Source organism: Spinacia oleracea, chromosome 3, assembly GCF_020520425.1.
Source record: "Spinacia oleracea cultivar Varoflay chromosome 3, BTI_SOV_V1, whole genome shotgun sequence".
Classification (NCBI taxonomy): domain Eukaryota; kingdom Viridiplantae; phylum Streptophyta; class Magnoliopsida; order Caryophyllales; family Amaranthaceae; genus Spinacia; species Spinacia oleracea.
This window is the reverse complement of record NC_079489.1, coordinates 158,800,966-158,818,330: the sequence shown is the minus strand read 5'-3', so window position 1 is coordinate 158,818,330 and position 17,365 is coordinate 158,800,966. Positions and strand designations below refer to the sequence as shown.

General features: G+C 35.4%; 1 protein-coding gene and 1 long non-coding RNA gene across 7 annotated transcripts; both read left to right on the top strand.

The window, feature by feature from the left end:
- Nucleotides 1-2,219: 2,219 nt before the first annotated feature.
- Nucleotides 2,220-4,532, top strand: LOC110797817 (homeobox-leucine zipper protein HAT22). Its single transcript, XM_022002935.2, has 3 exons — nt 2,220-2,867; nt 3,372-3,451; nt 3,572-4,532. Exons 1-3 carry the CDS (start codon nt 2,394-2,396, stop codon nt 3,915-3,917), a joined length of 900 nt encoding a protein of 299 aa, XP_021858627.1. The 5' UTR covers nt 2,220-2,393; the 3' UTR covers nt 3,918-4,532.
- A 4,036-nt stretch (nt 4,533-8,568) lies between these two features.
- Nucleotides 8,569-12,565, top strand: LOC130470232 (uncharacterized). Of its 6 annotated transcripts, none has more exons than XR_008930178.1 (4): nt 8,569-9,034; nt 10,338-10,408; nt 10,558-10,656; nt 12,364-12,565. It is a non-coding gene; the product is annotated as an uncharacterized lncRNA (long non-coding RNA). The 6 variants fall into 6 exon arrangements; XR_008930177.1 differs by having other exon boundaries at nt 12,330-12,565; XR_008930176.1 differs by having other exon boundaries at nt 12,308-12,565.
- Nucleotides 12,566-17,365: the final 4,800 nt, after the last annotated feature.

Sequence of the window (17,365 nt, the reverse complement as noted above, 5' to 3'; positions counted from 1 at the left end):
GGCTCAGGTCCTGTAATCCAGCCTACAACACATGACTTTGTGCCTAAAACCTGTCTACTATTCTAGTACTATCTTTTATCTTTAGATACACCCCAATGTACCTTCAACCACGAAACAACCATAATTGATCTCTTGATTCGGTATAAAAAAATAAACGTAACCCTCAATCATGCAAAAGAAATTACGTATCCAAAGAACCGAAAAGAAAAAAAAAGGAGTGAACACATGAAAGTGTTAGTAATTTCCAATGTTAGACAAAAGCAAGACTCATCAGCTGACGAATCAAACTCTTGCTCATGATGTGTTTCCCACCGCCATGTGATTTGTGATCCATTCAATCCACGTATGTTTCACAAATATTTGCATTCTCATCAATCTCATCCTCAAATAAATTAGTACTCCGTATATCACACTCCGTATAACATACGTGTATAATAACCAAACTCCGTACAAATAACGGAGAATTCACCTAGTGACGTATTCTTTATTTTGAAACAGAGTAGACACTTTTAAAAGAAATAAAAATTACTTTAAAAAAAAAAAAAGATACAGTGAAAATGACAATTTGCGGAATATTTACCTAAAATTTACCTATTTCACTGTTCACAGTTATTTTATAAATTCTAAGATTTTAAAGATTATACAAGGTAAATGTATACGAAGTACTCCGTGTTATATAAGCAAATAACAACAAAACTTAAAAATATACGGAGTAGAAATTAAAAATCAGATGAGAATATGAGATTTAACAAAGTAGTTGTACGCAATGGCGGCCCTAGCTAAGGGTCATGGGGCACGTGCCACCCTGTAAAAAAAAGAACTGAAATTTTAAATACTTGGCGAACTAAAAAATGGTTTATATATTTATTCTCAACAAATAAACATAAAGGCAAGATGTTGGAGTGATCAACGAGGAAATTTAGTTATGTTATTGTCCCTTTTAAAAAAAAAAATACTCAGCCTATTAAAATGTTTTTCAATTAAAAACCTGGGTAGACATTAACAAATGTCTACCCAGTGTGCACCGTGCATCCGCCCCTGATTCACCATGTAACTTTGAAGTTATAAGTTCGACGTCTCACCATCTACTAGTTTGTATACGGAAATTAGGGGCGTTTTTGTATCGATTTTTTCTATGCTTTAAAGCATCGACCTATTTTGAGTTGTCCTATATTAAAGAAAAATGAGAGAAAATACAAATGCTTTTAAAGTGAAACCTCCAACAATCTTATAGAGTGGACTCTCTCTCTCTCTCTCTCTCTCTCTCTCTCTCTCTCTCTCTCTCTCTCTCTCTCTCTCTCTCTCTCTCTCTCTCTCTCTCTCTAACGAGTGCAGTCCAGAGTTTCAGATCATATTTGAGTTACTTTCACCATTGTCAATTGATTTTAGTGTCTCCTCCTGCTTATTGGTCGTTCAGGTCGTTCAGGTCATTCATATTCTTTGAAACCATGTTAAATAGGGGTTTATACTACACTATTGTTAAGATCTTATGCATAAAATATTACATAAAAGTGGATAAAAGATGAGAAAGGTAATCACTTAAAAAAAAAATATGGGAGTACAAGTGTAAAAGAAAGTTGCTCTGTACTTTTCTTCTTTTTGGTTTTTTCAATTGCTGCATTTGTCTCTAAATGTATTTCTCGTTTTCTTTTAAGGTATCCCAAAATGATATTTCCGTTTATTTTCTTTCTTTTTTGATCTCCTCGTTGCAATTTTTGTACTTATAACCTTATAATTCTATCGTTTTATCAATAAAAACCCTTTAATCTCATTGGTCAGTTTAAGTTTAGATGGAATAATAAGTTAACAGTTTTATTTTTTAAAATTGTATTGGCTCACAGCTCTTATAACTATTTTCTTTCCTTGTCAAAAAAGAATCAAAAGCAACATTTTCCTTTTTTTTTATATAGAAGTTAAACAACAATTTCCTTAATAACCATGTAAAATGACAAACGGAAAAAATATTTAACAACGAAAAGTTGTACGGAGTACTATCTTAATTAAAGTTGGGTTATTCATGGTTTTGTTTGGTAAAAGGAAGAAGGTAATAAGGTGGTTGTTTATTCAGCTGCCAAAAAAATCAAAAAATAAAATTCAAAATAGAAAAAAAGAGTAAGGTGGGCCTCATGTTTCAAATGGTCAACCTATGTAAGAGAGATAAAGAACCAGATTCGTCTACTCCTTAAAAATCCCAAAATATTAAATTTCAATAATAATTAAAATAAAATAAAATCATTTCCTCCCCCTCGTATTTATTAATAATCACAGCCACCCACCCACTCCAATCCATCCCCACTCCTCCTTCCTTCTTATAATTAACGCAGTAGCATTCTCAATTTCTCATCAATTTCCCCAACTTTCACTTTCTCTCTCCTCAGAAAAAATTCAAAAAAATGGATTCTCATTCTCATTCAAAATATCAAATTCAAGATCAAGCTCTAACTCTCGGATTAGGAATCTCATCATCATCATCATTACTCTCATCAAAAACGAAACAGGTTCAGGTATCGATTCCGTCAGCAGCGACGTCATCATGTTATCATCATCACGAGCCGTCTCTTACTCTCAGCTTATCCGGCGATACATATACGACAGATACACCGATTGCGACACCAGTGAAGGTGGTTGAGCCGCCATGCAGTGGCGGTGGCGGTGTTAGTGTTGTGTCAGTGAAGAGAGAGAGGGAGTCTGCGTGTAGTTCTGATGATTTGGAAATTGAGCGTGGTGGTGGATCTTCTAGAATTAGTGATGAAGATGAAGACGGTTCAGCTGGGCCCACTAATACTCCGAGGAAGAAACTTCGTCTTACTCTTGATCAATCCGCTCTTCTTGAAGAGAGTTTTAAGCAACAGAGTACTCTCAATCCGGTAATTATTTAACGTTTTTTTTATAAATCACCCCCGCGGATTTACGAAATTCACCAAATAATTAACCATGTTTTTTTTTTTTTTTTTTTATGAAAAACACATCCTAAAATGGTTTATTTTAATTAATTAATCTCTTCATTTTAGGAAAAAAAAAATTACACATCCTAAATGGTTTATTTTAATTAATTAATTAATCTTTTCATTTTTTTTTAAAAAAAAACACATCCTAAATGGTTTATTTTAATTGTTTCATCTCTTTCATTTTAGTCAATTCCACACAAAAAACACATCCTAAATGGTTTATTTTAATTAATTAATATCTTCATTTTAGTCAATTGAACTATAGGATACCAGAAAAATTAGACCATATCAGATTAAAAAGACAAAAAAGCACCTACAGAAAATATTCAAACCAGTCTAATCTAGAAACTAGAAAAATCAAATCAGACTATTTTTTTATTTTTTTTCTAATTTGTTTTGTTTCATTTTTATTACGGATTACAGAAGCAAAAACTCGCTTTAGCTGACCGATTAAACCTGCGACCACGCCAGGTCGAGGTCTGGTTCCAGAATCGCCGAGCCAGGTACATACATATATATTGTAATTAAACTTTTTGTGACAAAGTACAATTCACGTCTTATTGTAAGTAGCAGAGTGGCCTTAATTACCGATCATACTCATCCTCGTAATTTCAATTTTACAGGACCAAACTCAAGCAAACGGAAGTAGACTGCGAGCACCTAAGAAAATGCTTCGAAACGCTAACGGACGAAAACAGAAGGCTTCAAAAGGAACTACAAGAACTAAAAGCGTTGAAATTAGGACAACCCTTTTACATGCACTTACCAACAGCTGCAGCAGCTGCCCTTACTATGTGCCCTTCGTGTGAGAGGATTGGTGCCAGTGTGCCTACTATTCAAGGGACACCTACTACTACTAGTACTTCTACGACGACTAATGCATCTAATAAGGGCACTCCTTTTACTCTTGGTCTTAGTAAATCCCATTTTTACCCCTCTCCTCATCAAATCCCCTCCTTTACTTGTTAATTTTAAAATTAGTGAAATTTCCAACAAAAAAAATAAAAAATTATAGTATTAGTTAAGGTTTTAGATTATTTTTTCTAGTTTATATACGAAATTAAACCCAAGATTAATTAGTTGAGCACACAAGCTAGCCTTTCTTACAGATGTTTGTGAGCCGGGTCGGGCCGGGCCCACATGAATCTTTAGCTTAATTATATTAATTAAGGTTTTAGATTATTTTTAGTTTATATACGAAATTAAACCCAAGATTAATTAGTTGAGCACACAACTACACAAGTCTGCCGTAAAGATGGTTGTGAGCCGGATCGGATCGTGCTTTGGGCTGAGCCCACGGGCATATTTAGCTAGCCTGCCGTGGACCGAACTTTTTCTCGGTCCCGTATCAATTTTTTTTTTTTATTTCCTTGTTTATCTAGATAGGAAAAAAAAAATTCAGAAAGAAAGTAATTTTTGTTAAAAATGTAGAGAAAAAGTTTAGTGTAAAAATTTTAACTTTTTTTTTTAATTTTTTAATATACGGAATATTACTGATGTAGGTGTGGGTCATTTTCGTAATTATCTTTGTAAATACTCCATGATCATAATGAAGATAATATATCCATATCAGAAAATTAATTATTGTTATTTGTTCTTTTATTATTTATTATGGTTGTTTATTAATGATTGTCGTTAATTGATTATATGATTGTCGTTGTTTGAAAGTTGAAATGACTATTTATTCTTTATGTTGAGGCTAAGTTTGTTTTGTTGACATATCAATTTCTCCCAACTTCTAATTAGTTTGGTTAGATTCTGACGTACATGGTTTTGAATAGAATAGAATGGAATAGAATAAGCTTCGTTAGATCCTCAACTCTAACGACCAATTAACAACTCAATCCAATACTCTATGTTAGTAAATTTCTTTTCAAAGCATTGCTACGGTGTTATATCATCTGATCCGATCCGATCTAATCATATCTCAAGTTTTAAGTACCGATTATTACCATTTACGTATGTCATTGAAGAAACAATTTACGCATGTTTATAAAAAACAAGATGAAAATTACATGATAATATCCATAATTTTCCATGTAAAACCAATTACTCCGTATTTATAGTAGGAAGGTGCAAATGGAAATGGAAAAATGAATGTGAAGTTGAATTCGGTACTGGCCAAAGAATTACGAGAGGTTAAAATTTGAAACTTTAACATCTTACTGAATACAGATACGCAAATTCAATTAATGTATCACTAATATTTTAAATGCACATTTTAATTTGTTTGATTGATAATTTTAAAAAACTTATCATTGGTAGAAGATTCACCCCAAGTTGAATTAGTTAGGTGATGTACAAATCTCAAAAATCCAATAAGATCTTACAATCACGACACCAAACATCACGGTACATGAGGTGTTTATCTAAAGTCTGAATAAAAGGAATAGTTGTTCCAAAATTATTCAAAAGTGCGACCGACTTGTTGTCTGCCAATAATTATTAATTAGATGGGGCAAACTATATGTTTATGATTTCATATTAGCACTCTAATTCTTTTTGTATTTGTACAACAATTAGCATTTCAATTACCAAACAAGCTAGGCCTACAAATATCATTTCACATGTTCTTTTAATCATTATAGAGAACCTAGCTATTAAAAACAAAAAGAAATATATATCTTGATCACAAGGTTAATAAGAGTAAGTGTTAAATCCACTTTAATTTATCTAAGGTCGTGTTATAAAATTTTATTTCCACTTATTTCATGAACAGTTAAAAAAGCGAAATTAATTGAATCAAAACACACCCTAAACGGACTCTACCTTGTTCTTACATGTACCAGACCCTTCTCCTCCTCCTCCTCCTCCTCCTCGTCTTACCGTGTTAATTGTCTATCGAGGGACAAAAATCAGGGAGCATCAGGTTGAAAATATGGATTTTTTTTACTAGTGCTCTTTAATTTGTTTTATGTTTTTCTTGTTATATGTTTAAAAAAATGTCATAGTTTGAACGTAATGAGTTCTCCTATTGTAGGATTAATCATTGTACAACATTTCAAGTTATATCCAGTGTTTGGAACATATCGTGAAATTGATTCTTTGATAAATAATTACGTGGGATATAACAAGTTTAAGATAGTCTGATCCAAGACCAATTAGCTATTTATCTCAATATTATTTTTAAAAAACTAATAATTACTCTAACAAATAAAAATAATGATAACACCTTTAACAAAAAAAATTCCATTAATATGTCAACTAATAGTAAATGAACATTAAAAAAACGATTTGCACCAAAAAAACAATACTAACATTTTCAGTGTGTGTGTTATTTTCTAATACTACAAATACGTGTGTGGACTACTAGTCAAATCCATGGATATTTCTCATTGATAATTTGATATGGTAGTCAAGAGATTATGTCAAAATGAAAACTTTTGACTATTATATTTGGTCATCAATATTTAAGTTTTCAACCTTGTTTTACGGGCTCTTCTTACTTTGTTTTCATTTGATTTCACAATGCTAACTAAAATTCGAGTGGTAACATAGTGTGTGTTATTATGATCAATTAATTAACATATATAACTAACAAAAATTTAATTTCTTATTTGTGAATTGTTATGCACCTCATATACTCGTAATCTTTTTGGATATTTTATTTAAGAGGTAAGGAGAAAAAGAAAAATTACGATCAACCCAGACTTACGACTTTTTTGTGTATGTGCGTGTGTGGAGAAAGGCACAAAGTGCAATTAAGGCAACAAGTCGATAACTGGTGTAGACGCGATTCGATTAAAGATGGTTATGGTCGGACCGACACGAGGCTCGACCCTGCACAGACATGAAAAAAGCACAACTCGACACGTGCACTAATTAAATCATGGGTCATGGTCTTGGGTCGCATTTTTTTTAGAAAAAAACACGACAAGGCACGACACAACACGACAAATCACGTTAAATTAAGCTTAGGTGCTTAGGTATGGCGGCCCGTATGCAGTGGGACGACCTGGACCCTGTTTTAAAACTTTCGGTCCGACCCGACCAGGCACAATGCAAAGTGGCTTGGTGTGGGTCAGACCCGTCCGGGCCCGAATTATTGGTTCAATCTAAAACTCGGTCTGATCCAGCCCACAACCATCTTTATATTCGATCCTAGATTTTAAGTATACCCCTCAAAAATCCACCAACTAAGCTAATTAAAAAGTATATATAAAATCTAAAATAGTTAGATAAAACTCTTACCAAATTAGTGAAACTTAACTCGGGTAAAAATTAATTAAAAAAGCACCCAAAAAATACGGGTGCCCAAAAAGGAAGAAGGGTAGGTAGGGTCAAAGGGGGATTATAATGATGATTACGCGAGAAAGAGAAAGAGAAAGAGGTTAGGTCACGTGTATGTGTCTCCGTTATTTTCCAGTAACAAGAAGCGTGTTCTCTAAGAAAGGAACTTTGTCTATCTACTTAACGGACTTCCCTTCCCCACGTGAGATGCGCCCTTCTTCCCTTCACTCTGTTTCTCCTTTGCCGTCACTCCCCCACGTGAACTCACACCCCCACCTCTTTTTTTTTTTTTTTTTTTTTTTTTTTTTTTTATCCACTTTAACTTTATTTTACACGTCCTTTTTTTTATTTTCTGATTCCTATTTTTCACAACCATAAATAAACAAACCATTGTTCTAAAAGATTGTACTATGGAAAAAATATCACTTACTCCATCCGTCCCTTAATACTCGACCTGTTTTGACCAGACACGTTTGCCAATACACAACTTTGACCATCAATTTCTTTAAATACATATTATAAAAACTTATAAAAATATAAATGTTTCGAAAATATATATTAAGATGAAGCCAACAATATATTATATACTAACATTTTTTTTCCATATACTAGAAATAAAATAGGGTCAAAGTGAATTATGTGAATAGTGCAAAAGTCAAAATAGGTCGAGTATTAAGGGACGGGGGGAGTACAAGTTACAACCTCAATTTCAAAATAATCTTTACGGTTATTAATTGCACAAATATTAAGATAAGGTAGGAAAAATGTTAAAAAGATTGTGTAAATATGATAAAATAGGATAAATTATGATAAATTGGCAAAAGGGCGGATGAGTGTAAGGAAAAAAAAATGAATAAAGTAAGAGAAAATAAGTGAAAAATTATAAATATTATAGCTAAATGGGATAAGATAGTAAATTTTCATGTCCAAAAATAGAATAAAGTGTAGCGCAAAGAACATTATGAAATGGACTAAAATGGAAAGTGTAAAGATCATTTTGAAACGGATGTAGTAATTTATTAATATTTGAGTGAAAAAATTGGACATGTGTTGGTAAAGTGGCCCTTGAACTAAGTAAGAGAATAAAGTATAACGCAAAAAATATTATGAAATGGACTAGGAAAGTGTACAAATCATTTTGAAACGGATGTAGTAATTTATTAATATATATTTGAGTGAAAAATGTGGACATGTGTTGGTAAAGTGACCCTTGAACTAAGTAAGGTATGACCGTATGAGACAAACAAATAAAATCGTCCCTAAAAAGTAATACTGACAATCTTTTAGGGATAGAGGGACCGGAGTACGTATTTATGTGTATATTTTTTTTCATGTTTTTCTAAGACTGGTCTAATTAATCCCAAACCTTTAAAATGTATGAACTTGAAACACTATGCTTAAGCATAGTGTTTTGAGTCACATATAGGTGATTTTCACTATTTATAAGAAAAAATTTCCAAATTGCTTCCCTTTGATGGCTCTATCCTACTTGCTCAATCAACCAAGGTTCAAACCTTGGTTCTTGCATATTTCAAAAAAAAAAATTCCCTTCTTTATTTCCTGATTCATTGCCCCATGTGCTTCCTTCTCCTCCACGTGACCCCCCTTATTTACCTTATTCTTTCCATTTCCTCCAATTTTCACTTTCTCTTTCAACCTATCCCTCATATGCGGATCTGCCCCTTCTCCTCTCTCCTCCATCCTCCGTCGTCCGCCCCTTTCTCCACTAGGACCACCATATCTTTTCTTCTCATCACTCTCCATCAGAACTTCAGTTTCTCAATCGCGAAATCTCTTTATGTATCTCTCATTGCTGGGACATGCGAAACATCTGGTCATCTGATCGATTTCTTTGGGTAATTTGTTCTTGTTCATCTTTTATAATCATCTGATTGTATTTGATTTAATTTTTCGCAGATTTGTTGATTTATTAAATGTTTAATTTTTTTTTCAATTGTTAATATGTTTACCGTTCTTCTTTTTTGATTTTATTGGATTTTCGTTTTTTGTTGATACTTTTCCCAATACTACGCACTAACACCATCAATTATTTGCTTAAATGGGTACTGTGGAGGATTTAACGGAGAGTTGTCGATGGCCGAACAGGGTGGCCATTATTGCTCCCAAAAAACGGTAGATTGTTCAAATATTGTTGGTGCCAGTAATTACTTTATCTCTCTTATTTTTACCGATTTTGGGGATTATTTTTGTGATCTGGGTTTTCTATGCATTGTCGGCATTTTTTGATTGTTTATTTTAATGAAACACCTCTATTTGTTTGTTTGAAATTGTCTAATTTTGTTGATTTTGATTATTATTTTTATATGGGTATTTGTGAATATTTGAATATTCTTCAAATTTCTTTGAATTTTTAGCTTAGGATTACTAGAATTAACCACATTATGTTCCCCTGATTATAGACTTCACTTTGGATATATTTGGGTCTGATTCAGATTTGGGTTTCTTTTAGATTTTCCAATGTTTTCCTTCGAAAAATTATTGTTGTGTTTAACTTTCTGACAAAGAAGTAAAATTTGAATAATAAGAAAATTAGGGTCGAATTAGCTTTAAGAAATTAATGTGTGCTTATGTTTGATATGTGAGTAACAAATTACGACCAGGTTATGGCTGACTCAACGTTAATGTCGAATAGCACACCATTGTGGTAGAAAAGAGCGAAATTTGATAGGATTTTGTGAAGTTTAAGGGAATCTATGATTCTATGAACTAGATAATTGACAATTTGACTTGTGAGAGGGTGGCAGATAAGGATTAGGAACAAAATGGGAGGTTATAGAAGGGATGTTGAGGATTTGATGACAGGAGAGATGAAGATGTGAAAAGGAGAAAATATGTGGTGGTTCTGGTGGAGGGGAGGGGATAGGAGAGCTAGGATTAGTAAGAAAGACAAGGGTGAAAATTTAGGGGAAATGGTCTACAATACTTATTTCGGAGCTTAAAAAAGCATAGTAGTGTTTCTAACAATTTCTAGATATACTGTTTTTAAGAACAAACAACGCAACTCTTGGGACAACTTCACATGCTTTGAACGGATGTTTGAGACTGTAGGTTTTCAAAGAGGATACTTTGAAGTGTACAATTGCTTTTCTGGAGTTTTGATTTAAGCTTGTTAATCTGATTTATATTTTGACAATGCAGGCACTTGTTGAATGTGGCTAAAGTTCACTTTTGCTGACACACATTACTAGGACAACAGTACCTGTAACTCTGTACGTCATTTGATCATTCCCGTACTTTTGTTAGCTTCATTGCATCTTAGTTTTTGTTCTGCGTGGATTTTTCTGGTGCACAGATTCCTGTATGGTTTACCGTTTCACGGTGCAATAATGATTGTGTAGTTACTGTTTTATTTTCTTAGGTTATCATTGTCGTCCTCTGATGGCGTACCTTTTTACTCAACTTCTTAGATTAAGTTCAAGAGGCTAGACGCTTCAAAATTCTCCATGTGCCTAACAAGGTTAGCGTTCTAGATATTTTCTGTATATTATAAATTTGATAGCTTTCTGCCTTTTTTGTATGTTCTACATATGTTTGTTATACTCCATATATCAACTATAAATATCTATTTTTAATGGGCATAAAATCATCCTTGGTTGTCATTATATCTCCATTTAAAGTTGAAACAATGCAACAATATTATGGGTAAATTACAAAATCATGGTTCGGCGCTTTTGTGCATGCCATTATGTTATGTACCTTTATTCCTTTATCACTTAAAACCAATGTAATTGCTTCAATTTCATATCATCAGCCCCGTATCTCACACTCTCTCTACTATCTCCAAGTCTTTGGATTCATTTACTCTTATTCATTACCCCCCATTTACTAATGTTCAACCTTCTATACTAAATATGACTGCAGTAATTATAAAACGCAAAAAATTGAAAAAGGAAAGGATGTGGGGGAGAGAGAGAGAGAGAGAGAGAGAGAGAGAGAGAGAGAGAGAGAGAGAGAGAGAGAGAGAGAGAGAGAGAGAGAGAGAGAGAGAGAGAGAGAGAGAGAGAGAGAGAGGGAAATGCAGAGACACAAATAGCACTTTTAAAATCGTTATTCTTTTAAAAAGAGCAATAACACAAGCAAGTAAGCATATTCGTCCTCTAAAATGTGAAACCATAGAAACGTGAGTGAAGGAGCAAGAGAAAGCAAAGAGAGAGAAATAAGGGTGAGAGAAGGAAGGAAAAAGAAAGTAAAGACGGGGGGGAATGTCAGACTGAGGGGTAAAGAGTAAGAGTATTGCTTACCGGCTAAAGGTCTAATCTCTAAGCCCTAATGTCTATCTCTTTTTAACTCTTGCTATCTGTGGTGCATGACCTTTGTTTTGTTAGTAAAAAAATATTTGTCTTTGCGGTTATCCACCGTAATCTTGATTTGATACATAGTTTTATTTTGCATCAGATGCTGTCATGTGGATGATCGTGGGACCACTCTTATACCCTTGGAAAACTATTTGAGACCTACGTTGGTCACTTCATTAGATGAAAGAAGAAAGTCAGTGTTAGTTGAATATTCAGATAGAATGAAACACATGTTTGATAACTTGCAAAGGAATTTGATGAGGTTTATATTCATATACGTCTATGGTCTTGCTGGAAAAAGCTTTTAAGTTTCTTTATCTTCAATTAATTCACCGTTTGTCAATTAACCTGGTGGCTGGGGGGGATAAGTTTATAAGCGAGATCTTGGTTCACTTATATCCAGATATGTTTAGTTTACAAATACATATATAAATGGATCAATGTTTATTTTGTTTGACAGTTTCTGCCTATTTATGTCTTAATCAGGGGCTCTGGTGTCTTACGCCCTAGATACAAATACATCTATACTTGGGTCATAGTGTCTGGTACTTTTTTATAGTTTTTGCCCTGATTTCAAATGTGTTATTGCATGAGAATATAAGTTCCCTAATGGTTGAAAATAAAAATAGCGCAAGTAGATTACTAGATTTGTGTCATCTTAGGGGAAACTTATGTGGTTCAGGATAGGATAAGTTACTTAAGATTTGGCTCGTTGTGTCGTTTGGTTGCGGTGGTGGGTTGCCTGTTCTGCTGAGCTAGGTTCCTGAATTTTTTTGAGTCTGATTGGCCTGTTTTTATTATGGTTCTTGTCAGGCTAGCTCTACTATGTTTTCAGGTGCGACATTATGGGTGATATAGGTATTTTACAGATTGTTGTTGGTTTCTGGTGGCTGCACAGTTTCTGCATGAGGATGTTTGTTTTGCAGCTGGAAGGATTGTTGCAGTCAGTCAAAGGTGGTATGCTTCCAGTGATTGACTGTTGCGCAGCTGTTCTGCTCTGTTTGGCTGTTGTTGGCAGTGTTTCAGGTGTGGTGTTGCTGAAGGAAATAATGCCCTTGGTCCAAGTATGCATTCTATGTTAAGTCTAATAAATGCGGTTCAGTATTAATTAACAAGTTAATAATTCAGTGAGATCAAGTGAGCTGAATGCCTAGCTAGAGGCCGCTTCAGTTCAAGTGGAATTAATGATATTAATCCACAGCTTACTCTTGACTGAACCCGTAGGGTCACACAAATAGTACGTAAACGGATCAAGTATTTAATGGCATTAAATACTCCATCTATGAATATTCGGAACCGACGGATCTTGGTTTCAGTGGGAGCTAAGATCGTCACAGGCAAGAAATGAATACTCCGGAAACGATGATATTGCCGGAAACGGAAATATGGATCGTATCGGAAATATGAATATTATCCAAGTCGTAGATGTTGCCGGAAACGGAAACATGGTACGTATCGGAAAATATTATTGGAAATGGAAATATTACCAGAATCGGAAATATTGCCGGAAACGGAAATATTGTCAGAATCGGAAATATTACCGGAATCGGAAAATAATTCCGGAAACGGAAATATTAAATATTTGTTCGAAACGGAAATTAATTCCGGAATCGGAAATATTAAATATTGTTCGTATCGGAAATAAATTCCGGAACTGGAAATTTAATCGGAAGCGTATCGTACGAATTAGCATCGGACGAGGCCTGCCGGACGAAGGCCCAGCACGAAGCCGGGCCATCGCCCAGCAAGCACGCGCGCGCCACAAGCCCAGCCAAGGCAGCGCCCAGGCCTACCACAAGGCAGGCCCAGCGCGCGCCAAGGCCACCGTTGCGTGGGCCGCGCTGCGTGGGCTGCTGCTCGCACGCGCATGGGCAGCCCTTGTGGCTGCCGTGTGTGTGTGAGTTTGTGCTCATGCATGATTCCTAAATCTACAAGAGTCAGTGTATGATTAAATTTCTATTCCTAATTGGATAAATTAATTAAATAGAATTCATGTAGGATTCTAATTTCAATTAATTCGTATCCTACTAGGATTACGATTCCTTTTCCATAACTCTATAAATAAAGGCCTAGGGGTCATAATTTATACACAAGTTTCAAAGTATTCAAAAGTGAGTTTTTTGAGAGAAAATTAAAACACACATCTTGCTCATAAAGTGCCGAAATTTTCTAGTACCTTAAGGGCGATTCTAGTTGGTCAATCTTAAGGCGGATCCGGACGTGCTGTGGACTATCTACGGAGGGACGACACTTGGAGTCCTAAAGACTTGTTCTTGTTCGGTTCGGGCGCAGCTAGGGAAGGCACGCAACAAAGAGTATGCATCTAAACTATGCTAAATGATTATGTGTAAATAATATGTTTCCTGGCTTTATGGTTTTTCCGCATGATTTATGAACTGTCATATGAATCATAACCTAACAGTGGTATCACGAGCCCCTTATTATTTTCATAATATAAATTGCATGAACATGGTTAAATATTACAAATTTGCAAGAATTAAAAGGGGTGATTAATTTTCGTAATTGTTAATTAATTGCAAATTGCGTTTATTTAATTATACGTACGCAGTTTTTCGGCAGTTTCTTCGTTACTCATCCGAATTGAGTGATTTTTGTGTCAATTCCGCATGTAAAAAAGGCATTCTAAAATTTTGACAAAAAGAGTATTTTTCTGCCGAACCCAGAATTCTCAAATTCGAAGCCTAACTATGACTTTTCGAAGGTTTTAGTTTTTCGAATGCAAAATTTCGTAAATTTAAGATGTTAAATTAAATATTTGCGATTCTTGTTGATAAATCTTGAATTTTTGATTGACCTACTGCATATGTTTAACAAGTTTGAATGCCTAGTCTTGTTAATTATGCAATCTAATTTGTAATTATGATTAATTTGTTGAAAATTAGAATAATTTAGAATTAATTTGATTTTCATAATTAATTGTAATTTAATTAGAAACCTATGATTAAAAACCACCATAAAAATTGTAAATTTACGATAAATTTTAAATTTTTATGACCTAGACTTGAATCCATAACAATCGGAAATCAATTGGATAATAAATTTTCGATTTTTTCGCCCTAAAATTATGAAATTAATAATATTTATTAATTTGTCATTAATTTTAAATATAAATTTTAAATTTTTATGCGATTCGTTCATATAACTTGCACGCACGAAGCAATGGACGCTTCGTGTTACCCTTAAGGGGTGTTGTATAATGCGGGCATGCGACGACGAGCAAGGGAGCTCGTCGCCCGTGCGGCACGAATGCAATGAGCAAGGGCGTAGTGCACGAGCACAAGGCAGCAGCCCTGCCTTGTGTCGTGTGCCACGAGCAATGAACGAATGGGCATGGGCGAAGGGCGAGCCAAGGCAGCCGCGTGTGGGCAGCAAGCGAGCTGCGCCACAGCGCGCGCTGCCTCGCACAAGAGCGCGTAGCCTCGCGCGCAGCGAGCGCAAGCTCGCGTGCCACGAGCGCTGCGCCCAGCATCACTCGCGCGCACAGCGCGCGATGTCGCGCGCCCAGCGAGCCATGTCGCGCGCCAGCGAGCGATGGCTCGCAGCGAGCGATGGCTCGCGCCAGCGAGCGATGGCTCGCGCCAGCGAGCGATGGCTCGCGCCAGCGAGCGATGGCTCGCGCCAGCGAGCGATGGCTCGCGCGCACAGCGAGCGATGTCGCGCGCCCAGCGAGCGATGTCGCGCGCCCAGCTAGCGATGGCTCGCGCGCCCAGCGAGCGATGTCGCGCGCCCAGCGAGCGATGTCGCGCGCGCGCACTGCGAGCGATAGCTCGCGTGCGATGAGCGCTGGCGCGCGCAGCGAGCACAATGTGTGCGGAGGCTTGCGATAGGGAAGCAGCAGCTATGCGACGAGCGCATGGGCTGCGCGCACATAGCCAGCAATGGCTGTGTGCGTACGGTCCATGGGCGTGCAACGCGTAGGGTGTTTGCGTTACGATTAGATCGTTTTGAATGTTTAATTTGAAAATTTCAGTTCACGTAATTTTAATTAATTTTAAAATTAATAATTTGAATTATTTTCTTGGATTTTAAATTTGAATATTATAATTATAATAAATGTTATTTATTCTAATTATTTTACTAAAATTAAAATCATGAATTAATTTAAATACGACTGAAATTAAATTAAATTTTTGGATTCAATTATAAATTGATATGAGCTTTAAATTTTAATTAAATTTGTATGTTTCCGGTTGGACTAGAAATACATTTTTATGTTTAAAATTGGTAAAGCATATGAATTTATTGGTTTAAGTGGGAGCGCTTTTTAGTCATAAACTCTTGATTAGGTCTACAAATCCTTAAGGTTAAAACAACTTGATTAGAATTAATAAGGACTGAATAATTGGTAGATTATTGGTGCCCTTGATTAATTGCTGCAAATGTTTACGTGATGCATAATGTGTTTTACTAACCAGCTATGTGGGCCATTCATGATAATGAATGGGTGAATGGTATATATTGTATATGTACTGTTTTGCAGGTTATGAAGTGACTAGTATGGCCCAAATAGGATAGAAAATATGGTCTGCGTACCATTAATTTGAATGTAATTGGTCTAAAGTACCAAAGTTATTTTTCAATTCAAATATGGTCTGCGAACCATCAAATAGTTGTAATTAGTTATAGCTTATCCTATTTGAAGAAAATGGTGCCTCCCACGGAGATTTTCAAGACGGACTTTGAAGTCAAAGCTTCAAGATGAAGTCGGGCCATACTAGATCACAAATATCTTATGCATGTTTTAAGTTATTTATTGCTTTAAATATGTCTTAAAATGCATGAGATCAAAAGCTTGATTATGTTGCATGATTAAGGATTTTAGTTCACTTAAAATCTAACCAACATAGTAAGAGCCTTAAGTTCCAAACTTAAAAATTGAGTTAAAAGGTGCCATGCCAAAATATACACTTGCTTGGATATCCTTTACATCAATCTAGTAATAGTTTTCGCTCAGCGAGGTGTTACTTATTGGTCCTAAAGGGGCAAGGTACACAAATAATTGTGAGTACATGTTAGTTTTGGTGAAACTCAACGATATAAGTAAGGAGTCCTTTTATGTCGTGGCAAATTCGATAGGTTTACCTAATAAGTTCTTAGACGTACCTATCAACCAAGAATAGTTTCTAGACTATTAGCAAAAGGCTTTTGCTTACCTAAGATGTTCTAGGATTAAGTCGACAAACTGTGCTTAGTTCTTCAATGATTTTAGGATCTTGGAATCATTTTATTCACACCTGCCGGAACACATAACTTGAATAAAATGCTTAATAAACATTGAATTATGCATGTATGCTAGAATTTAAGTTTATTAAGAGAAACTGTGAATGGTTATTTATTTGTTTATTCTTTTCAATTGTAGTTTTTAATATGGCAAACAACAATTCATTCAACATTCGATCAATTCTCGAAAAGGAGAAGTTGAACGGGAAAAACTTCCTTGACTGGCAAAGGAACTTGCAAATAGTTCTTATGCAGGAAGAAAAGGAGTATGTCCTAGATGAGGCGATGCCCGAAGCTCCAGGCGACGGGGTCACTCAGGCTGCCCTCAATCGTTGGATTGATGCCAACAAGGATGTGAAATGTCTAATGCTCGCCACCATGAGTGCGGATCTGCAGAAAACGTTCATCAACTCAGATGCTTTCACAATCATCAGTGAGTTGAAGAACATGTTCCAAGATCTGGCTCGAGTCGAAAGATTCGAGACTCATAGGCAAATTCTTGAGACCAAGCTTAAGAAAGGCGAGCCCGTAAGTCCACATGTTCTCAAAATGATTGGACTCATTGAGAATATGAGTCGGCTGGATCAGCAATTTTCTCAGGAAATGGCTATAGACACCATCCTCCATTCT

Excerpts from the sequence above, each read along its gene's own strand:
- LOC110797817 (XM_022002935.2), top strand. The coding sequence starts at position 2,394 with ATGGATTCTCATTCTCATTCAAAATATCAAATTCAAGATCAAGCTCTA. Across the intron at positions 2,868-3,371 it reads AACAGAGTACTCTCAATCCG|AAGCAAAAACTCGCTTTAGC; the intron begins GTAATTATTTAA and ends TACGGATTACAG. Across the intron at positions 3,452-3,571 it reads TTCCAGAATCGCCGAGCCAG|GACCAAACTCAAGCAAACGG; the intron begins GTACATACATAT and ends TCAATTTTACAG.